The 24,174-nt window shown below is 36.4% G+C and overlaps 3 protein-coding genes across 3 annotated transcripts; all 3 read right to left on the minus strand.

The window, feature by feature from the left end:
- Positions 1-1,056: 1,056 nt before the first annotated feature.
- Positions 1,057-2,242, minus strand: LOC135229616 (olfactory receptor 5AL1-like). Its single transcript, XM_064279064.1, has one exon. It carries the CDS (start codon positions 2,139-2,141, stop codon positions 1,200-1,202), a length of 942 nt encoding a protein of 313 aa, XP_064135134.1. The 5' UTR covers positions 2,142-2,242; the 3' UTR covers positions 1,057-1,199.
- A 10,367-nt stretch (positions 2,243-12,609) lies between these two features.
- Positions 12,610-13,956, minus strand: LOC135229618 (olfactory receptor 8U9-like). The gene has a single exon (XM_064279065.1). The coding sequence runs from the start codon at positions 13,738-13,740 to the stop codon at positions 12,700-12,702; it is 1,041 nt and encodes a 346-aa protein (XP_064135135.1). The 5' UTR covers positions 13,741-13,956; the 3' UTR covers positions 12,610-12,699.
- A 3,968-nt stretch (positions 13,957-17,924) lies between these two features.
- Positions 17,925-19,588, minus strand: LOC135229620 (olfactory receptor 8U1-like). The gene has a single exon (XM_064279067.1). It carries the CDS (start codon positions 18,882-18,884, stop codon positions 17,925-17,927), a length of 960 nt encoding a protein of 319 aa, XP_064135137.1. The 5' UTR covers positions 18,885-19,588.
- Positions 19,589-24,174: the final 4,586 nt, after the last annotated feature.

The following is a 24,174-nucleotide window of genomic DNA, read 5'->3' on the forward strand; positions in this document are numbered from 1 at the left end:
AAAGGTGCTTGTCAGCATATACACAGCTCTATGGACCTGAGAATCTGCTCATTAATTGTTTTAGAAAGATATTTTTATATCATCTATCTCTCAAGTGTTGTTTGTTGTATAAAGTTCTTTCTGTCGATCTACTCCATGGTTGCATGGGTTAGAGATTCCCTACAACCAACTGATGGGGTTAATATTTGGATCTAATCCACAGTTGGTTGTTACATTATGTAAGAACTAGTTAGACATAAACTGATGTCTCATCCCATCTCCACTTAGATGTAAAGTCCCAGTGGTTGAGCATTTAACTGCCCACTTCAGCTGGAGAACTTGTGGCCTGAGGCATGGATACACACTGACTCAAAACAATGGTAAATAGGCCTGGACAGTTGGTTAGGGTTCTTGGAGTAACAAGACTGCAAGAGATGGAATTTGGGAAAGAGAAATGGGCACAAGGCAAGCTGATTTAAATTTTTAACTACTAAAGAGTAGCTACAGTAGAGAGTTTTGCAACAGCGAGGAAGATTAGAGGATCTACCTTTTAGATTGAAATCACCTTCTCTTCTTTTTCCTAGAATGCCATGTTCTGTTACTCCTAGTACTTTAACCAATTCTCCAGGGCTAATTTCCACTGTCTGTAAATCACTAGGAAGCCACCAGTGTACCAAATCAATACATATTTGTATATGGATTTGCCTTCCCTAACTACAGTGTTCGAGAGAATAAAACCTTCCATTGGCCTAAAGACTGCCACATTCATTGTTATAGTAATCCACACAATATTGCTTCAAAAGAAATACATTTTACAGTAATAAAAGTTTAAGATGACCACACATAAATTGATCTTAATGTAAAGTGGTTGGCTAATCGTAGTGAAATAAGATAAATTCATTATTTCAAGACACTCAATGCTTATCTGTATTGTTGAAACATCTGATGGTCAAAGAGCGCTGACATTTTTTTCTCCATTTTAGACTCCAACAACTAAACAAACATTTATGAAATGCCTACTATGTGTAAACCAAAAAAGGTAAAATAAAGGACGAGAAAAATACTTATTTGCAAGGAACTAGACTTTAGGAAGCTGAGTCCCAGAGGACAAGGGTCCCTGTACTTATTAGCGCTATACCATTGTGCAAGCCTTGACTCAAGAATCTCCTAATTCTGTATCTGCCATTTTTTTTTTTTTTTTAGTGACAACTTTTATCTCACTATTGATCATTAAAATACATTTTTTCAATAATTCTCTTCAGGGCATTTTTTACCTCCTGATTCCTCAAACTATAGATCAGTGGGTTTAACATGGGAATCACCACTACATAGAACACTGAGGCAAATTTGTCTTTATCCAGTGAATGGCTTGACTTGGGCTGTAGGTACATGAACATTAAGGTTCCATAGTACATAGTAATAGAAAATAGATGAGAAGCACAGGTAGAGAAGGCTTTCTGTCTTCCTTCAGCAGAGTGGATCCTCAGGATGGCAAAGAGAATGAAGACATACGAGATGAGAACAATGATAAGGGAGCAAAACACATTGAATCCAGCAATAATTAACAGCATCAGCTCTTTGACACGTGTATCAGAACAAGCTAGAGCAATCAATGGAACATCATCACAGTAGAACTGGTTGATCACATTAGAGTCACAGAAAGACATGTGGAATGTAGCCACTGCCTGTACAACTCCCACAGTGAATCCATAAATATATGTGCTAGTGGCCATTTGAATGCAGAGTTTCCTTGGCATGAGAACTACATAGAGTAAAGGGTTGCAGATGGCCACATACCGATCATATGCCATGATAGACAGCAGTAATAATTCCCAAACTGAGAACGTGATAAAACAACACACCTGAGTTGCACATGCATAAAATGACATACTTTTAATTTCACGCACAAAGTTCACCAGGGTGTTTGGGGTGATAGAGGAGGTACCATAAAAATCAACAAAAGCCAGATGACAGAGAAAAAAATACATGGGTGTCTGAAGCTGAGGACTGATTTGAATTATCACAATCAAACCAAGATTACCCACAGCAGTAACTAAGTAAATCCCTAGGAAGACACTAAAGAGAATGACTTGAAGCTCTGGATTGTCTGTGAGTCCCAAGAGGATGAACTCAGTTACTGCTGAATAATTGCCTTTGGCCATGAAATAGATATACAATTTCTTCTAAAGGAAACCCCTCAGAGCACAGGGTCTGAATAAACTTGGTTCTGTAGGAAGTGATCAATCTACATATGGGAAGATGGTCATGGCTCACCAGGACATTACGTTAAATTCGGTTGAAGGAGAATTCTGTTATATTTGGCTATTACTCCTGCTGTCAGTGTGAATAGATTGGTCCAGGCAGAAATTCCAATCCACTGGGAAATTGCAAAATAGGAAAGATAATTTCAATTAAAATTTACGATCAATAAAATAGCAAAATCTATGTTGTATTTTCTTTAAATATAGGGAAAATAAAAGTTGCAGCATTAAAAATGTTAGTGGTTATCAGAACATATCAAAATGATTTCTTATATTTTGAGTTGATTTCATAAAGTTATGGATTGAATACATCAATTAATAAATAAATTATGAATTATCAGGAATGAGTGTGGAAAATGTAATTTGACAAGTCAAAACCAAAATATTAAAACTATTTATCTTTAGGTATCCAGTTTGGTATAATTTTTAAACTTTTTTTTTTTTTGCTTACTTCCATTTCTTTTTCCTTTAATAAACTTATGATACTAATATTAAGGAAAAATAGGATTGTTAATTTTCTGTATTTTTCTCTTTTACAAAATACACAGTAGTAAACTATTTTCCAGATTATAAACAGCTTTAGACCATGAAGACAAATTATTTTACCCTGTAAATTTAAGCAGGAAACACTGGTGATGTGCTGGTTAAAAGCTCCAGCTGCCAACCAAAAGGTAGTCAGTTTGAGTCTTTCGGGCACTACTTGGAAACTCTATGGGGCAGTTCTACTCTCTCCTATAGGGTTGCAATGCATTGGAATTGACTCGACTGCAGTGGGTTTGGTTTTGGTATCTTTAAGCATGTATATGATCCAAAGTGTACAGCATTTGGAAAGAGTTTAAAAAACTAAATTCCACAGACCATGTCCACAAACCTAAACTGGGTTCTGAATTTTGAAAACTTGCAGAATTGAAATCACTCCCATTGAGAGCAGAGGATAAGTTCACTTGGCTTTTCTTTGTTACCACATTGTCTCAGTTACTTCGCAAACCTTTGGGGCTGAGTCAATTCCAATTCACAGTGGCCCTATAGAACAGATTAGAACTGCTCCATAGGGTTTCCAAGGAGCAGTTGGTGAATTCGAACCACTGTTCTTTTGGTTTGAAGCCGAGCTCTTAACCACTGTGACACCAGGGCTCCAGATCTGTAAGACAGATAAAAGAAAAACAAAAACACCCTCTCCCCTTACCCTTTGACTACCATCTACCCAGAACCTTTATCTAAGTTACTCTTTTATCTTTTGTCGCCCGTTTACCACTTCTCAATTAAAAGTCTTGGAGCATGTGAATTACACTTATAACTCAATCCAGTGTAATTCACCTTCCTTTTCCATCATTCCACTGAAATTTTCTCAACAAGTTCACTATCAACTTCCCTATTCCCAAATTCAATGAAGGTTTTTTTTTCCCCCCTCGCTTTGGCAGCTCGGTAGCATTATTAGCCTCTGTTGAGTATATCTTTTGTTTTCAGAGCAAAGCAGTCTCTGAGTTTATTTACCATTTCCTTGTTTCTGTAACTTAGAAGTTGTATTTCTATTGCCTGTGCTTTTGAGGATAAGCTTTTCAGTTTTTATCCAAATCTCCTCTGCCCTTACCTTTTCATACTTTCTTGATTTTATTCAACCCACTGTCCTCAATAGGCACCTATATGCTGAAGATGTATGCCTGTTTATTTATCTCTCTGTCTCTCTGTCTGCCTATCTATCTATCATGCATCTGTTAAACCAAACCAAACCTGTTTTCCTTTGAGTTGATTTTTATTCATGGCTACCCCATGTGTTACAGAGTAGAACTGCTCCATAGGCTTTTCTTAGCTCTCATCTTTATAGAAGCTGATCACCATACCTTTCCTCCATGGCACAATTGGTTGGGTTTGAACCTCTAAAGTTGAGGTTAGTAACTGATTGTAAATTGATTGTGCCACACAGGGGCATAATTTCTATTACTACTGAAAAATTTGTTTTCTCTTCTCCAGCCTCATACATAAAAATTCCTCCTGAAAATTGTTTTTAGGTGACAACAAGTTGATTTTGACTCATAGCAACCCCATGTGACAGAGTAGAACTGCCTCAAGGGGTTTTCTAGGCTGTAATCTTTAAGGAAGTAGATCACCAGGTCTTTCTCTTATGGGGTGACTATGTGGGTTCAAACCACCAAACTTTGGTTAGCAACCAATCCCTTAACCATTTTGCCACCAGGGCCCCCTTCCTGAAAATTACCACTTAGATGTTCTAGATGTTCATTAAAAGTGTCACATAAACAAAGGACTTTACATCTCTGTACATTAGCCCTAATATTCAAGACCTGGAGCGTGGATTTTTTTATTTCAGTGAATGATACCATTATCCATTTTGTTTTTCAAATCAGAGTCTAGTTATCTTTTGATGTATTCCTGTTTTTTGTGCCATACCCAATTTATCCCCAGTTCCTTACAATTTTATATTTTATGTAATATTCAAATCTAGTCACTTATATCATTTGCTTGATCCAAGCACAAGGACATTTTTTTCCGGTTTATTGGGACTGACACCTAACTTGTATTCTTGCTTTCAGTCTTTCCTACTTTTCTCTATTCCCTACACTATAAAAAAAACACTATATAAAAAAAAAAACACTATAGCGTATCTTAATTTTATAGACGCAAACTCCATTCTGTTATTCTCCTGACAAAGTCCTTCAATGCCTTATCTGTGCCCTTAGGATAAACAAGTTCTTTAATGTGACTGGCATACACCTCTTAGAAATCTGCTTCCTGTACCTCATCTCTTGCAAAATTCTTTATATAGCCTTCATGTTCCAGATGTTCTGAACTACCATGGTCATTATCTTTAGTCATCTAGTGATGCTTTGACAGAAATCCCACAAGTGGATGGCTTCAACAAAGAGAAATTTATTCACTACTGTCTAGTAGGTGACAAGTCCAAATTCAGGGTGTCAGCTCCAGGGGAAAGCTTTCTTTCTCTGTCAGCTCTGGAGGAAGGGCTTGTCATCAGTCTTCCCTTGATCTGGGAGCATCTCAGTGCAGGAACCTCAGGTTCAAAGGATTTGCTCTGCTCCCAGCACTGCTTGCTTTGTGGTATGATGTTCCCAAGTGTCTCTGCTTGCTTCTCTCTTTTATGTCTCAAAAGACATTGGCTTAAGGCACTACCTAGTCTTGTAGACCTCATCAATATAACTGCCGATAATCCATCTCATTACATCATAGTGATAGGATTTACAATATAGTGGGAAATCACACCAGAAGATAAAATGGTAGACAAGCATACAATCATATAAGGGAATCATGACCTAGCCAAGTTGACAGGTATTTTTGGACACAATTCAATCCAGGACAGTCATTCTGATGTAAACCAGAATTTTATGTATACTTCACCCTCTCCCCAGAATAGTTTTCCTCTATCATCACTTCCTTTGCCTCACTTTCCTCTACTTATTTTTCTATACTCTGTTGAATCACTTTCTCTTTTAGGTTTTTTATGACCTTCTAGATAAAAATGAGATGTTTCTCATATGTGCTTTTTTGCATCCACTGGCTAAGTGCTACGGCTGCTAACCAAAGGGTTGGCAGTTCAAATCTGCCAGCACTCCTTGGAAACTCTATGGGGCAGTTCTACTCTGTCCTATGGGGTCGCTATGAGTCAGAATCGACTCGATGGCACTGGGTTTAATCCCCTTATCATAACACTTGCGGTAGTATATTTGCAACCAACTGTAAATAGGTCACTAACACATCTTAAACTTGAACATCTTTTTTTTAAGCAGTAGTGTTTCTATCTTATATTCAGTTTTATCACCTACCTCTGGTATATCCAGTACAAAAGGGGTGATCAATACTTACATATTAAATGCTGAGTGCATAAAAGTTATATTTGTGTATCTCTGAAGACTTTCTCACCAAGGTACCTTGAGCGTATTCTTTTCAGCGACCCAAAGTCTTTCAATATTCAATATGCTGTCTTTAGTTCAACAGCAAACCCCGAAATATCCCAACACATCTGAAAGCAATCTTTGTGAAACCAATACCATTTTGTATGTATTTCTCAGTCCCTCTGGAACATCTGGAAAAAAAAAAAACTTGAAAAACAATATAATGATATATTCAAGAACAGGTAATTATTTAACTTTTAGTGTCTAGGGACCAAATTCATTGCTCTTGCCTTATACCCATAGATGAGGGAAAAGCATTTGAAATGGTAGATCACTTTTATGGCTATTAGTCAATGAAAGAATCACGAGTAGAAGAACGTTTTTAATGATACTTCTGGGGATGCAATTTGCAAAATTGCTGTATTTCCATTGATAATTGCTTTTGTTTTTGTGCTTCCATATTTATGTCATATTATAATTATGAATTTATGTAAAATAAATGTTTGGTTTCAGGTCTTTTATTTTTGCAGCAGTTTGTGGAAACCATTTGATAAAAATGAATTTCCCAATACTTAAAGTGAGAATGTTGGGCTAGAAACATACTGGCTCTAGAAATGAAATTCAGTTTTTTAAAAAAAGCTGTAATGAAATAATATTGAAGCTTTCCTCTGAAATTAATGTCTCACAGTGTTGTCATGATTGAAATTTCTACTCCATAGCAATGATTAATTTAAAAGAATCTTAATTTTCCTTTTCAATCTCTTGAAGAACTCTGTAGGCTTGACATTATTTTACATTTATATCAACAGTGTATATGGGTGCCTATTTTCCATCAGACAACTCAAAGTTTTATGTTTTAAAATCTGCATAAGAGAGAAATGGTATCTCTTAGTGTTTTAATTTTAAGCTCAAAGAGGTTTTCAGCTATATGCTATTCCCCTTTCCTTTTTCACATATGCCTGAATTTTTCGACATCTAAACTTATGCAAACAGAAGATTATGAAGCATGTATAGACTTTAAGGAAACCCTGGTGGCATAGTGGTTAAGAGCTACAGCTGCTAACCAAAAGGTTGGCAGTTCAAATCTACCAGGTGCTCTTTAGAAACTGGTAGTGCTGTGATTCAAAGCATCTCTGATAAGGGCAGAGCTCACCTTGTCTTTTGGTACCTTCAAGTGGATTCCGACTCATAGTGATCCTGTAGAACAGAGTAGAACTACCCAATAGGGTTTCCAAAGAGCAGTTGGTGAATGTGAACTGCTGACTTTTTGGTCAGCAGCTGAGCTCTTAACCACTATGCCACCAGAGTTCCCTGCTGACCTTAGCCTTGGTGAAAAATGACTACAACAGATACAGAGGCTCATTTTCTCTCATATGCCTGTAAAGTACTTGACTTCCAAATGTGAACCAACTAAATTGAATCTGAAAGAGCCAGATTCATTCTCTCGTGACTGATATTTAATTGAAGAAATGAATTAAGAACCACAGATGTATTTCAATACCTTGCCTGCAATCTTTATGGAAACAGATTGCCAGATCTTTCTCCCGGGGAGTTGCTAGGTGGGTTTGAACCACCAACTTTTTGGTTAGCAGCTGAGCAGAGACGTTTTATCAAATTCAGCAAATTAACATTGATTTGGTATTATTAAATCCCTGGTGACACAGTGGTTAAGAGCTCGGCTGCTAACCAAAAGGTCAGCAGTTTGAATCAACCAGTCACTCCTGGGAAATCCTGTGGGGCAGTTCTCTTCTGTCCTGTAGGGTCTCTATGAGTTGGGCGTGACTTGATGGCAACAGGTTTAGTTTTGTTTTTATGATAATGGTGTTGTTATATAACATACAGACCTTATTCTAATCCAAAGGACATATTTGTATCATTTGTCAAAATTTGAGTCGCCTATTTAGTTTGTTTGAGTTTGGTTGTCCACCAGGGTTGATGCCACTGTCCCTCTTGGCTCCTCAGCACCTACAATTATATTCAGGTTCATCTGATGGGAAGATGGTGGATATTCTGTAAATACCTTCCAAGACTTAAAGCTACAGCTGCTTTAGTAATCAAGATGAACATTCCTTCTACCAGTGTAAGGTCAAGGAAGTAAAAGTACTCATGTCAATAGTCCTCCATAAAAATTAGAAAATTATGGATTTTGAATGGTCTATGAAACAAAATTTAACCTACTCTTTGCAGCTGAATTTATTTCATTCTCATGTTTTTCAGTATCATTAGTAGTAATACTTTTCACAATCACAGAAAATAAAATCAGAAAATTAAAGTATTCTCTGTGTCCACATTAATGTTTTTAATATTATAAAATTAAAAAAAGTTATTAATGGTATCCTAATGCATCATTATGATACAAAATTGATTCTACTACAGCCATTTTTTTAGTGTGGAAAATTTGTTTTTGCTTCCTCACTCAGAGGGCTTTCGGTTAGACTTGAACTGCCAACCTTTTGGTTAGCACCCATAGTACTTATCCACTACACCACCAGAGCTTCCAGTTAGCCCATAGGTTATTGATTTTATCACAGAACACAGCTTTTCCATAATTCTGTTCAGAGCATTTTTGACTTCCTGTTTTCTTAAGCTGTAGATTAAAGGATTTAGCATGGAAATTACCCAATATAGAAACAGAAGCTATTTTGTCAGTACGCAGAGAAAGAGGTGGAGACCTGGTGGCATAGTGGTTAAGAGCTTGGCTGCTAACCAAAAGGTCAGCAGTTCAAATCCATCAGCCACTCCTGGGAAACCATGTGGGGCAGTTCTACTCAGTCCTATAGAGTCACTATAAGTTGGAATCGACTCTACAGCACATAATGACAACAGCAATGCATATGAAGACAATTGTCCAGTAAAATATGGTGGTGGAAGTCAAGTGGGAGACGCAAGCAGAAAATGTTTTTCATTTGCCTTCAGCGGAATTAATCCTCAGAATCACAAATAGAATGAATCTATAGGAGCTGAGGACAATGACGGGAGAGAAAAGAGTATGGAAACCAGCAAGTGTGAACAATAGCATTTCTTTGAGAAATTTATGACGAGTTAAGTGACAGTCCAGAACAATCAGGAGAATGTCATCAAAATAAAAGTGATTTATTATATTTGACTCACAAAGAGACAAATGGAATGAAAGAATTGCCTGTAGGAGTCCCACAGAAAAGCCATACAAATATGTACTAACCACCATTGGGATACAGATGCTTTTATTCTTGACAATGGTATAAAGGGTTGCAAATAGCTATGATTTAGGACCCTATGGGGAAGTTTTACTCTGGCCTATAGGATCGCTATGAGCTGCAATCAACTCGGTGGCAGTGGGATTGTTTTTGGAGACCCTGGTGGCGTAGTGGTTAAGTGCTATGGCTGCTAACCAAAGGGTCAGCAGTTCAAATCCTCCAGGCGCTCCATGGAAACCCTTTGGGGCAGTTCTACTCTGTCCTGTAAGGTCACTATGAGTTGGAATCGACTCGAAGGCACTGGGTTTGGTTATTTGGTTTTATGATTTAGGAGGTAATATTGGAGCCATTATTCCTTTCCTAGAATGTGACCTACCTGAAGCTGGCCTCACAAGGACACATGGGCCCTGAGGTATAAAGACAATAGCTAGGACAATCTTGGAAAACATCTTTTAGGGAAGATGTTCATATAAACAAATCATAAAACTGTCAAAAGACTCACACACTTTTCACTCTTATCTTTTTTATTAGCATTTAGTGAATAATAAGATTTGCTGGACCATTTGAGGATCTTCCTGTCTTTAGTGAAAACTGTACCAATGCTTATTAAGAAAGACAATTCAAAATGTAGACTCACAGAGGTATAGTGGTTTCTAACCAACCTGTGAAAAGGTGAAGTTTTCAATGGCTTTGCCTATTTGTGATGTTAATATATACTGATAATTCTGTAAGGTTCTACGGACTCTGGCAGGCATGGCTCTAGCAGCATGCTCGTCCATTTTCTCACTTTTGCTTATTCTGTAATAGTCTTTGGACTCAGGCAGACATGGCTTTGGCAGCATTCTTGTCTCCTTCCCACTTTGTCTTTTTGAATATATGCTGAATAAAACTTTATTTTTGCTTTACTAAACTTCATGATGTTTTTACCCTACAACAGCTATATACCATTCACTTGCCATGACTGAGAGCATATACATCTCACAAATCCAAACATGATAAAACAACACAACTGAGTGGCACAAGCAGCTAAGGATATTCTTTTAATTTCTTAGAAGAATTTCACCAGAGTGTTTGGGGTAACAGAGGCGATATAGCAAATATCAACAAAAGCTAGATGGCTGAGGAATGAACCCATAGGTGTGTGAAGCTTAGGAATGATCTGAATTAGCGTAACGACCCCAAGAATACCCATGATACTGATTAAGTAGATCACTGGAAAGATCCAGAAAAGAAAGGCCCAAAGCTCTGGATGGCCTGGGAGTCCCAAGAGGGTGAGCTCAGTCACCGCTGAATGATTGCCTTTGGCCATGGAATGCGTTAAAGTATAACATTTTCTCCAGCACATCCTTATTAAGTAATCTTAGCTTCTTGGATTATGGAGCTGACTCAGCCTTATGTTGTGATGACCGAACTGGAGAGATTTTCCTTACTGATCCTAGGGTTATTCTCAGCTTTCAGTTCTACCTGCTTTTGGCCTGAAGGGATTTGCTCCAGGTAGAAATTCCAGATGCTTAGTAGTCTATTGTTAAAGGAGACAGGTGATAGCTGAATTAAAAAGGGTTATCGGGATAAGTACTGCAATGAAAAAAGAATTGACATATAGGATTAGAGGGAAAAGAATTGACATACTTCAGGGCAATATGTTACGGTAAAATAAGTCATGGCAAAATAAAGACATCTCGACTCAACTCAGAGTCAAGGCAATCACGACTCTGACTAAACATTTCTCTCAGTGTGTTAGCCAATGCAATGAAAGAAGTCACAGAATCATTATAAGTATATAATATTGTACCTGAACCAACAGGAATTAACATTTTTGAGAATTTTGGATCATACAAGCCCCATACCCCTAAAATACCACAAAAGGTATTAGTATAATCATAAAAAATGGACACTGTGCATAAGACACCTGAAGAATAACACAAGAGAGGATTTTTAAAAATATTTTTATTTGTACATAATCGCCTCCAATGGCCACTAGATATAACAGGGAAGGAAAACAAATTATATAAAGACATGCACGAGTCACAAACTCAAAACCTCTTTCTGTCTAATTAAAAATCATAAAATTATCATTCCATTCTCTCTCTCAGGGCACACACACACATTCATATACATATGTATGCATATACATATACATACCTGTGTTTATATATGTATATGGACCTGTTGGAGCAACGGTTAAAGAGCTTGGCTGCTAACTGAAAGGCCAGCCATTCAAATCCACCAGCTGCTACTTGGAAAACTCCTTGGAAACCCTATGGGGCAGTTCTTCTCTGTCCTTTAGGGTCACCATGAGTCTGAATCGACTCTAGGGCAATGGTTTTGGATTTTTGGGGAGGGATTTACCATGAACAGTTACATATTTTTATGTTTTTTCAGTCCTCAAATAAGACTTTAAACCTAGTAATGTTAGCCCATTTAACTCATAAATTGGTATTCAGTGAGAGCACACTCGTAGTAAACTGAAAAGTCTGGAATTAAACTATATTCTTGTGGCAACAAGATATATATATGCCCTTCTCACTAGCCTACATTGCCTACTGGGTTCATTGTATCATATACTATCCTTTAATAAATAGTGATTGACTTAACCAAGCTTTGTCCAAAATAACTGCATACAATCCTTGCCATTGAGAAAATGGCCTATGACGTTTTAATTACTGTGTGTATTTACTTGGAATTTATTGTGCCCCTGGGTTCCTTTCCCTGATTTATATTTTGTTTTTAGATAATTTGGAAATATATATATATAATGAGATACCATAGGCATAAGAAAAGTAGTTCACTTAAGAAGTTAGTTGGTAGAGACCAAACAAGACTTCTACATCAGTAGAAGTTAAATCTGTGTCAGAGATAGAATCAAAATGTAGTACGGTTAACTGAATAATAACTCTTTAATAAAGGCAATTTGTTAAAAGTATAAATATGAGCCAGTATGATATGGTTGTATGTTTTCCAAGAACTTTGTAAAACAGGAAAACATTACTTGGGCTCTATGTCTTTGCTTCTCACTTGGAGTATATTTTCAGATCAGCCTTACAATCCTTAACTGGGCTTTAAGGGACCTGAACTATTATCCATGCTCTGTCTGTGCTTAGTTGTGCACCTGGATAATTGATGATTTTTTATACATTGTGCATTTCAGAAATGATAAAATTGTTAATTCTTGTGAACCAGATAATTAATTACCTTTCAATATATTTTCCATTTGAGGAATGGAAGAATGGCTGTAAATTCTTATGGTTACTTGTACATTTAAAATCTCATTCTAAGTGGAAGTCTCTAGAAAATAATTTCATGTGGAGGTAATTAATATGTATTGATCACTTACTAAAAAACAAGCATTCTACTAGTTTTCTAATAGGAAAGAAAAAAAAAATCAGGTCATGAAGAAAAGTCTATTTTTATTTATTCAAGTCACTTTTTTAATTTCATGAACAGAAAGGCCTGGTTTTTATTGATGACAACTTTCTTCAGAGCATCCTTCACCTCTTTGTTCCGGAGGCTATAGATCAAGGGGTTCAACATGGGAATGATCACTGTGTAGAAGACGGAGGCCATCTTGTCTATGTCAAGAGAATGGTTTGAGCTGGGCTGTAAATACATAAAGATCAGGGTTCCGTAGAAAATAGTGACGGCCAGCATATGGGAGCCACATGTAGAGAAGGCCTTGTGCCTTCCTTCGGAGGAACGCATCTTCAGAATGGCAGTAATGATGTACATGTAGGAGACAAAGACAGTCAGAAGAGAGGAAATGAACATGATACCCGCACAGGCAAAGATCCACAGCTGTTTGGAGTGAGTGTCTGAGCAAGTCAGCCTGAGGAGAGGCATGTCATCACAATAGAAATGATTGATAATGTTAGAATGGCAATAGGAGAGACGGAAGGTGAGGATGGTATGAAACAGTGCAACCAAGAAGCTATAGCTATAGGGGGCAGCTACAAGCTGAAGGCAGATTCTTGGGGACATTACAACCATATACAGTAGTGGGCTACAAATGGCCACGTATCGATCATAGGCCATGGAGGCCAGTAGCAAGCACTCAGCTGTCATGAAAGCCAGAAAGCAACCTAATTGAGCAGCACATGCATTGAAGGAGATGACATTTTGTTGGTACAAGAAATTTGCAAGCATTTTGGGTGTGATGACAGAAGAGTAACAGAAATCAACAAAAGCCAGGTGGCTAAGAAAGAAGTACGTTGGTGTGTTGAATCTTGCATCTGTTCTAATGACAAGAATTAAACCCAGGTTGCCTACTACTGTGAAAAGGTAGATGGATAAAAATACCACAAAGAGGAGCATCTTCAACTCCTGGTGATCTGTGAGGCCTGCAAGAATAAACTCTGTCACCTGGGTGCAATTTATCTGAGCCATGTGTCTCTTCAGGGCATCTGGATGAGGAAGAAGAGAGGAGAGATTAGTCCAAGTTGCCATTTGTATAAATGATCTTTTCATGTAATATCTTGAATGGAGTTTTTATTGTCAATATGAAAGTGGCAATATTAAAAATATTAGCAATAGTCTGGGATGACACAGAAAGTAAAAAGAGATATTCGTAGGAAAGGTATATTTCTCTCCACACAAATTCATTGTATATGCAAAGTTAAAAACTCTGTAACATGAACTTGGCTCATGAATGTAAACAAAATGTGTCATATACATCCGACAGAACACTACTCAGCCATAAAGGAAAATGAAGCCCTGATGCATGCTAAAACATGGATCAACCTTGAAAACGCTATGCCGAGTGAAGTGAGACAATCACAAAAGGACAAGTTCAGCATGATCCCACTTATATGAAATACCCAGGATAGGTAAATGTGTGGAGAACAGAGCTTAATTGTGGTTACCAAGGACTGAAGGGACGGGCAGAGGGGAAATCATTATTTGGGAAGCATTGAGTTTCGGTTTATGACGATGGGATCTCTGCTAACAGATGTTGATGAGGGCTGCACAATGTGATTAATGTACTTGGCACCGCTGGATTGCACACACGAAAAATGTTGAAGTGGCAAACGTGTGTTATTTGTATTTTTACAACAATTAAAAAAATACACAAAACTATGGAAGAGGAGTCAGTCCATACTGGCTCCGTCTCTATTCAATGATCTTGTACGTTATATTATTTAAAATTGAAACTTAATTTTTCTAAAATTTAAACTACTGTTTTTGTTGTAGAAATGTTAATATTAATAACATAAAGGATGATCAGTCTCTGTGGTGGCCTTGCCCTGACAGACCTGTCTTCAGCCCTGTGCAAATACAAACTCCACACACAATACAGACAGTGATAGAATCCTGTTCTTCTATTCTAGTTCCCTCATTTACCACAGAAAACTCACCATAGCTTGCCACACGATCTTCATAGTTATCCTAATAATGCAAATACTACACAGTATCATGCTCATAGGTGTTTATTTTCTTCATTTTTCCCCTTATGATAAATATAGTCTCATTATGTCCATTTTACAGATAAGATAAGAAGCCTCAGACAGTTTAAGTACCTAAAACAACGTCAGACAGCTAGTATGTAGTACACCTGGAATTCAAACCCATGTGTTTTCTGACCCAGAAGTTCGTGTTCACTGATACATTCGCAATATATCCAATTAATTCTATTGTAGTAGTATGGTTCAAGTGTTTCCAAGTGATTCTTGATACAGTGCTTCTCAGCCATCTTTGTATCTAAAGCATGGATTGACATGATCAAATGAAATAAATACAAGCAGGTTTTTCAAATATTTTGCTTAACTAAAATAAAAGTGGTATGTGCTTTCTGACAGATTTATATCAATTTGTATGGCTCCAGCAACTTTTTCATTATTTGTTTAAAAGCATAGAAATTTGAATTATTTTAAATTATTTTTTGTTTTCCTACTGTATTATTTTAAGTGGTGTATCTTCATATATTTTACCTACTCTTTTAAACTGTTGTTCATAATTGAAATATGAATGTCAATATAAAGGTTGGTTTAGGACAAGATAACATACAAAAATAGAGATTTTTGCTGCTGAAACACAAAATGTCATACTTCTCTCTCTATCTTTTATTTTACATACGAAAAATGAAAAACAATTTTGAGAAAAACATATATATTATTTTGTACATTCTGGAAATTAAACTTGGAATACATTTTATAAAAATAAAATGTGAACTCATATTTTCTGACTTTCTTTTTAAAATTAACTAATGGCTTTTGAGGTTGGCAGTTGGAATCCACCAGGCGCTCCTTGGAAACTCTATCGGGCAGTTCTACTCTGTCCTATAGGTCACTATGAGTCAGAATCGACTCGACAGCACTGGGTTTTTTTTATGGCTTTTGCATATTACAACTCTGGCTCAAGTAATCTCAGAAAGGTCTCAGGTTATGGATTATTTGCTTTGCTTGAATTTAACATGTTTCTTGAGAAGCTACTTTGTGGTAAGCAGTTACTTTCAAAGCTTGCTACTCACTTTAAATTTATCCTAAATACATGTGTTAAACTTCATCCTGGAATTCCGATACACTGATGGATTTTTAATGTCTAATGATTGCTACATTTGGCATGGAGGAAAATATAGATCTAGGAAATCTTAACTCTCATGCGCTTTAATTTGCATTTGAAGAAATGAATGTCCTTTTAAGGAAAAAAGAGAATAAGAAGAAAAAAAAGAGAGAGAGAAAATTAAGCACTTCTCGGTAGGACCCCTCAAAACAGCAACCTTCTCTAGATTAGTGGTTTTCAGAATTTCTTGGCCACGACCCACTGTAAGAAATGTATCTTATAAGATGACATAAAACACATATACATATTCAGAGTGACACCATCATATACATACCCAGAATTATTAGTAGGGTACACTGACGTTTTATGTTTTTACCTTATTAAAAACACTGATTGTATCTTACCTCATTATTACAAATGCTTATCTTCACCCCAATTTTGGCATAGTCTTCTGACATGCCTAGCTGGAGGGTGCTCCTATTTCTTCTCCGAGTGAGTTTGCATGGCAACACACCTCAGTTTTGTCAGCAGCTTTGTCCCAAAGGGTTTTAAGAACATGATGCAAGTAAGATCATCAGAAAAATTACATCCCACACTCCACTGGGAGCCCAAGGTAGGTTGGAGATTAATTCATGTCTTCCTCTGGTTTTGAAGAAGCATAGATCTGTAGCTCTGCCTTTAGTATGACATTATTGCCTTAATGATCCCTCATTTTTGAAATGCTAATTATTTCTTTATTGTTTTAATTTATCATATTATTGTTGCTGTTGTTGTTTAATGATGGGGTTTGAATGTGTCTTTGAAAGAATGATAAGAAGAATTACCTTCCGAAAAATATTTACCCCTTACTTTTCAAAGGACTGAATATCCATATCCCCAAGGATCTATTCCTGATATTGTAAGGCATAACACTCCATCTTTGGCTTACCCTTTGAAAGGGTCATGAAGCATTGGTTTCCTCATTTAGGTTGTTACTGTCTGTTATTATTTAAGTTCCTTGATGAACTCATTGGAAGAGCACCCCTCCCGGGTGTTTTCTTACCTTTGGCCATAGCAAGTGTATACAGGAAGAACAAGGCTTCAATCCTTAATAAGAAATAGTAATGTCTCAGAGGAAACTGGAAATAATCCTCTATACTGCAAAAAGCTTTGCGGGGGGGAGGGGAGAGCAATCAGGACGGCAATTCTTCTGCTTCCAACTGTGGTGTTTGTTCTTGTTTTTCCAATAATTTAGGAAGACAAGTATTTAACTGAGGATGGACAACATGTTAAGGACAAAATATAAATCAGGGTTTCCAAGTAAGATATAGTGATTATGAATTCATGCACAACTGACAAAAACATCTCGAAATATATGAAATAAAAAGTGACATATAAGAACAGTGAAAGATGTAATTCAACATTGTTAACTGGGTATTTTAATATAGCACTCTTAATAAGAGATAGAACTAGTAAACAAAATCAGTGAGGATATAGAAGACTTGCTTGAATGACACTATCACTGGGTTCACCCTAAAAAAATATATAGAACTCTCCCCCCAACAGCAATTGTTAAGGAAATAATTATTTAGGGCAGAAGTTCCCAACCTTTGCTCTATTGTCGTTTTGGACTAGGTCATTATTTGTGTGAGGGCTTTCCTGTACATTGTAGGATATGTAGTAACATCCCATGCCTCAACCCTCTAGATAACAATAGCATCAAACTATTGTACAATCAAGCTTGTTTCAAGACATTGCCAAATATTCCCTGGGGGAAATGTCACTCTGAATTGAAATCATTGGTTTATACTTGTGTCTTGGATTTTAATGTTGAATATATTATTGCAGCACTCTTAGAATCCTGAACTGGATGTTGAAGTTGTCTGCATGTTTATCTGGGCCAGCACCTCCTTGTGTGGCCATCAGAGAAGACCAGTAAATTATTTTTTTTACATATTTTTACTTTTGAGAAATGATAGATTTGATGTTAATTCTTATACCTTCTACATAGGAAATATAACTCTAAGTCAAACTCACAAGGAAAGTAGAGAATGATATCATTATGCAGTGAACAGATCTTTATTGATCAACAAGACCAAAGCAATCTACTAGTTTTCTTAATGGTGGAAAAAAAAAAAAAAGCAAGTAATGAAGGAAAGCCCACTTTTATTAAGTTATTTTCTTAATCTCGTGAATACAAGTGCCTGGTTTCTATTAATGATGACATTCTTTAGGGCATCTTTCACACCCTTGTTTCGGAGGCTATAGATCAAGGGGTTCAACATTGGAATGATTACTGTATAGAAGACAGAGGCCATCTTGTCTGTATCAAGAGAATGTTTTGAGCTTGGTTGTAGGTACATAAAGATCAGAGTCCCATAGAATATGGTTACTGCCAACATGTGGGAACTGCATGTGGAGAAGGCTTTGTGCCTGCCCTCAGCTGAGTGCATCTTCAGGATGGCAGAAATGATGAACATGTAGGAGACACAAATGATCAATACAGAGAAAATTAATGTGATACCAGCACAGACCAAAATCCATAGTTGTTTGGTGTGAGTGTCTGAGCAAGTCAGCCTGAGGAGAGGCATGTCATCACAGTAGAAATGATTGATGATATTGGAATGGCAATAGGAGAGACGAAAGGTGAGGATGGTATGACACAGGGCCAACAGGAAGCTATAGCTATAGGGGACAGCTACAAGCTGAAGGCAGGTTCCTGGGGACATTGTGATCATATACAGGAGAGGGTTACAAATAGCCACGTATCGATCATAGGCCATGGAGGCCAGTAGCAAGCATTCTGATACCATGAGTGTAAGGAAGCAGCCTAATTGAGCAGCACATGCATTGAAGGAGATGACATTTTGTTGGTACAAGAAATTTGCAAGCATTTTGGGTGTGATGACAGAAGAGTAACAGAAATCGACAAAAGCCAGATGGCTAAGAAAGAAGTACATTGGTGTGTTGAGTCTTGCATCTGCTCTAATGACTAGGATCAATCCCAGGTTGCCTACTACTGTGAAAAGGTAGATGGATAAGAATACCATAAAGAGGGGCATCTTCAACTCCTGGTGATCTGTGAGGCCCACAAGAATAAACTCTGTCACCTGGGTGCAATTTATCTGAGCCATGTGTTTCTTCAGGGCATCTAGATGAGGAATAAGAGAAAAAAAAAATCTATTTTACCATTTCTATAAATGGTGTTTTTGTACCTTAATATTTTTTACAGAGTTTGCTGCTTATGTACGGAATATCATATTAGGAGTCTGGTCTAAAATACAGGCGGGTTTCAAATATATGTCTTTCTGACTAAGGGTCCAAATATACCACCATTATGCTCTCAGTATACCCTATTTATTTTGTTGTTGGACACACAGATTATTTCCAGGTTTTGCTTGATACGATGCGGAAAATAAATCCTAAAATAATTTTTAAGTATATTACAATTTAACATAAAATTTGTATCTGCTTTCTCAGAGCTTTGAATCAACCTGTCACTTTTAACTTTTTTCCATTTACTAAAGAAACATATATTTGAATTATATTTGGTGTACTGATTTTCATTTTCTTACTGTATTTTAAATTGGATCTCTTTCTTTGTTTTCTAATTCTTTTTAATTGATTTTTATAATTTAATTATTGATTATCCAGGTAAAATTTATTTTAGGAAAGTGTAACTAATATAGAACTAAAGTTTTTGCTATTAACACACAAATGTCAAATGCTGTATCTTTACCTCTCCTTCCTCCTTCTCTGGTTCTGTTTTTGTCTTCTTTCTCTCTACATCTCTCTCAACATTACACATGAAAAATGAGAACAAATATTGGTTAGTAAAACTTCAATAAATTTCTTTATATAATTTGGAAATTACACTAACGATACCTATTCTGCAAATGAAATAAGATTATGTATTTCCTCACATTTATTCAGATTTTAAGGAGCCCTGGAGACACAGTGGAACCCTGGTGGAACAGTGGTTAAGAACTTGGTTCCTAACCAAAAGGTGGGAAGTCCGAATCCACAAGCCGCTCCTTGGAAACCCTATGGAGCAGTTCTACTCTGTCTATAGGGTCGCTATGAGTGGTGACTCGATGGCGACGAGTTTTTGGTTTGGTCGCACAATAGTTAAGCACTTAGCTGCTAACCAAAAGGTCAGCAGTTCGAACCCTGCAGCTACTCTGTGGGAGAAAGATGTGGCGGTCTGCTTATATAAAGATTACGGCCTTAGAAGCCCTATGGGGCAGTTCAACTCTGTCCTGTAGTGTCGTTATGAGTCAGAATTGACTTGATAGCAAAGGGTTTGGTTTTTGGTTTTAGTCAGTATTTACTATTAGCTCTTATGTACTTACAATTCTTGTTCAATTTAACAAGGAAATTACCTGCCAGGGATTTTTTTTTTTTTTCATTCAACTACTATGTGGTAAATTATAACTTTCAAATAATACTAATTCACCTTAATTGTATCCTAAATACATTGTTATATTCCCTCCTGAAACCCTGATACAGATGGGTATCCAATGTGTAACGATAACAACATGCAAATTGAGGAAAATAAGGACAGAGAAGCCCATGACTCGCAACCACCTAATTTGCATGTGAAACAAATGAAAATCAACTTTCAGGAAAAAGAGAAGAATAAGGAAATAGAAAAATGAAGATTAAAAAAAAAATTGTTTATAGGGCTACTCAGACCAACACTCTTCTTTAGACTACTTGCTTTCAGACTCAAAATTATTTGGCCAAAAACCACAGGAAAAAAAAAAATACTACTTGTTATGATATGAAACTAATAAACATATCTAAAACAATACTGTCAATACCTGGCATGTACTCATCTTGCATGTTCTGTAGTGTTCTACTGTAATCTGTTTTATCCTATTTAATCCAAATAATGCTGGTCAGGATCATATACATTGAATTTATGATCTACTCATAGTTACAGAACAGTTTAAAAACTCCAGCCTAGACCGCCATAAGACATCACCATTTTTACTAGCATAAATGCATAAGACACTTACCTATAAATAGCTTCTAGGATCATCACCCACTCTGATTTATGACCAGGACTGTGCATGTTCTACCCTTACAATTTCTCTTGGTATACTTAACTGCTACCTCCTTAGGCTGTTCTTGTAGTTTATTCAGTTAATAGTGTATTTCGAGACCTAGTAATTTCCAAGCACTACTCAGAAGCTGAAGATAGAGCAGTGAAAGAACAAACAATAGACCAGACTGGAATGGAAGAAAGTTTGTCCAACTTTATCTATTTTTCTTGTCTCTTCCTTTTAATTATTTTTCTCCACTTCTAAAACACAAATGTCTTTAAAATTTTGTACACACAAACTACTTTATGGTATATTGAAAGTATGAATTACATTTAAAAGCATATGTGACTTTTCACAATCTAGTCCCTGAATATATTTTATAATCTCAATTCCAGTCCAGTCTCTCCAAACCTCAATGGACATCTACTGGTTCAGTCAATATGATTGGACTCCATCCATTAATTGCAATACTTCCTTTGATGTTTATCAGTTTTTGCCTATGTCAGTCCTAGTTGTGTTCTCCTCAACAAAATTGGACAATTGAAGAGAAAACTCCAATTTACCCTATTGAAAAATCACCTCTTCTATAAAGAACTGTTTGTTTTTTCCCATGTAGAGACATCTTTCATGTTTGTGTTCTAGAACCACTTTAGACATACTTAGTCTATACTTCTTCTCACATTTATAGCGATATACGTTTCCATACCTCTTCTGCTAGTAGACTGCGGACATTTTATGGTTCAGAGCCATGCTTTTTTAAATTCATTTCTTAATGTATTCTCTTCAGATGGTAGTTAATGGGGAATTAAAGATGAATTTTTGTAATAATGCTTTAATATTTATTCCCCTTATTCTTAAAACATATCCTTTGTTTGAGAAATATCACTAGTAATATATTTGTGACCACAGTGTAATAATACACCCTCTACTAAAAAACTAGTACTGGGTAAAATCTCTAGCAATTGTAAAGGTAGAATGGAGAGTTTTGACCTAGATAGTAATCTGGTCAATCAAGAGCCTAATTTTTCCAAACCTCCTCATAGATTATAAACTGGGATTTTTATTTCCTTCAATCTAATAAGAACTATTTCTATACCATAACACATAAATATACACAAAACTGAAATTAGAGGAAATATCATTGCTTATCTTTACTTAAGAAAATATACTCTAACGTTTTAATTTCACTCTATGATATTGCACTACTTCATTTTTATATAGCTTTTTTTTTTTTTTTTTCTTTTTCAACCCACCAATGACTCAAAGTCTGCCATTTTGAAATATAGCCTTTTAACCTACCTGGGTAGAGAACGCTTCTATTTCTCCTTAGAATGGGTCTGGGTGGCAACAGACTGCATGGTTTTGTCAGTGTTTCAGTCCCAAAAGGTTTATCCTGAGAGCATGACGCAAGTAAAATTATCAGAAAAATTACAGTCAAACTCCACTGGGATTCCAAGGAAGGCTGTAGATTTGATGACGTGATTCTGTTTTTGAAGAACTTCTGATGGACAGTTTTATCCAAATTTTATTTTTTTTCTACCTTTAGTATGATACTATTGCCCTAAGGTTCCCCTAACTCTTCAGATGTTATTATTAGTTTGCTTCAAAAATACATTTGTTGTTGTTGAATATCAGTGTTAGGTTTTGAATTTGGCTTTGAAAGGCAGGTAGGAACTATCTTGTGGAATAGATTGTCGATTGAGTGTGTGGAGAAACAGAGGTGCACTTAACTTTTTTATATACTGGCTATGAATTTAAAATCTCCCCTTTATATTTCTGTTAAATAATTTCTAACCATAACACTAACCTGGAATATAATTCTGAGGAATACAGAATCTTACATTTCTGCTTTCTTGGTGTATAAATGTGACACTTTCACTGAAACAGGAAAAAGTAGCCAATGCCTAGAGGTCACAGGCTGGTTCTATTTTGTGAATGGTAATCAGGATGGGAATTACATATATGTGAACTATAAGTTTCTGATATTATATAATTATTCTATGCATATACAGTGACTTTTTTTTTTTTTTGGACTGGCAAATGCATTTGGTCCATTTGGTCAAATGCCCTCTCTCTACTTATGCTGTGTTGTAAAATGCCATGACTTGTAGTCTAGAACTGATATACTAAATCAATAACTCCAGTAGGATACTTAAGAGAGGGAAAAAAAACAAGCAAGAAAGCCAACTTAGGGGCATGGGTACTGTTCCTGAACTGGCCGTTTGACCCTATGTGCAATTAAGAACCAAAGAATTTAAATTTAAGTATTCTAGAAATTATATTTGATTTAGCAATTCTTGTTTCTTAAAATATAGTAGCAGGTTAAGCAATTAAATAAAGATATAATAGTGATAGAAGACTTTCTGTAGGAAGGCACAGAAAGCCAACACCACCGTCTTTTAGGACTTCAGAAACTTCATACAGTGAATCTTGCATATATTTCACCTGTAACTTTGTTTAATGTAAGTTCACGGGCTTCTCGTTCAGATTTGTAACAACCACTGTAAGTGTCTATATGCAATTTATGACTACAGCTGCCCTGCTATACCAGTTTCCTAGCTCTCATATCTCCTCACACACAAGATTTATAGTGCATAATGGCATGAACAATCATGCAATAAAGATCACGCCCAATGAACAGAGCTTGGCTGCTCATATAAACAAATTTAATGTAGTAAATTAAGGAGTTTTCCCCTTGGAATATCAGATTAGATTAATATATCAATGTTTTAACATTTGTCAACAAGTGGATTCATTCTAAAATATACTATGTAATTATATTCTTTCTTGTTTTTAGTGGGTCTATGAGTTTCTACATAAGAAGCCCTGGTGGCTCAATGGTTAAGCACTTGACTGCTAACTGAAAGGTCTGCAGTTCAAATCCACCAGCCACCCCCTGAGAGAAAAGACCTGGAAATCTCCTTCTGTAAAGATTACTGTTGAAGAAGCCTCATGGAACAGTTCTACTCTGCCATACACCACTGCTAGGAGTTGGAACTGACTCAATGACATGCAAAAAAAAACAACAACATGGGTTTCCATACTTAATTATGCTTTTCTGAATTTCTGAGAAATAAGATTCCAAAGGTCTATGTGACCTCTCTGTTTCCTAAAGCATCTACTATAGTTGCCCATTCTGTAACTAGGGCTATTCATCTGGAATTTTGTCCTAAAATAAAGGAAACAAATTATGATGCCAAGTATCAACTAAAAGCTTTGTCACAATGCTAACTTAACTAATCAAAGAAAGCTTTTCTCTAGGATGCCTCTTATTTCTTTTCCCTAAGTTGAGGGGTTTAGAAGATAGTCCTTTGGATGCCTAGTCAATTCGTAGAAAGCCTTTTGACTAGTCAAGGGCTTCTTTTGTTAGTTTCTT

This window comes from Loxodonta africana, unplaced genomic scaffold (assembly GCF_030014295.1).
Source record: "Loxodonta africana isolate mLoxAfr1 unplaced genomic scaffold, mLoxAfr1.hap2 scaffold_428, whole genome shotgun sequence".
NCBI classification, from domain to species: Eukaryota; Metazoa; Chordata; class Mammalia; order Proboscidea; family Elephantidae; genus Loxodonta; species Loxodonta africana.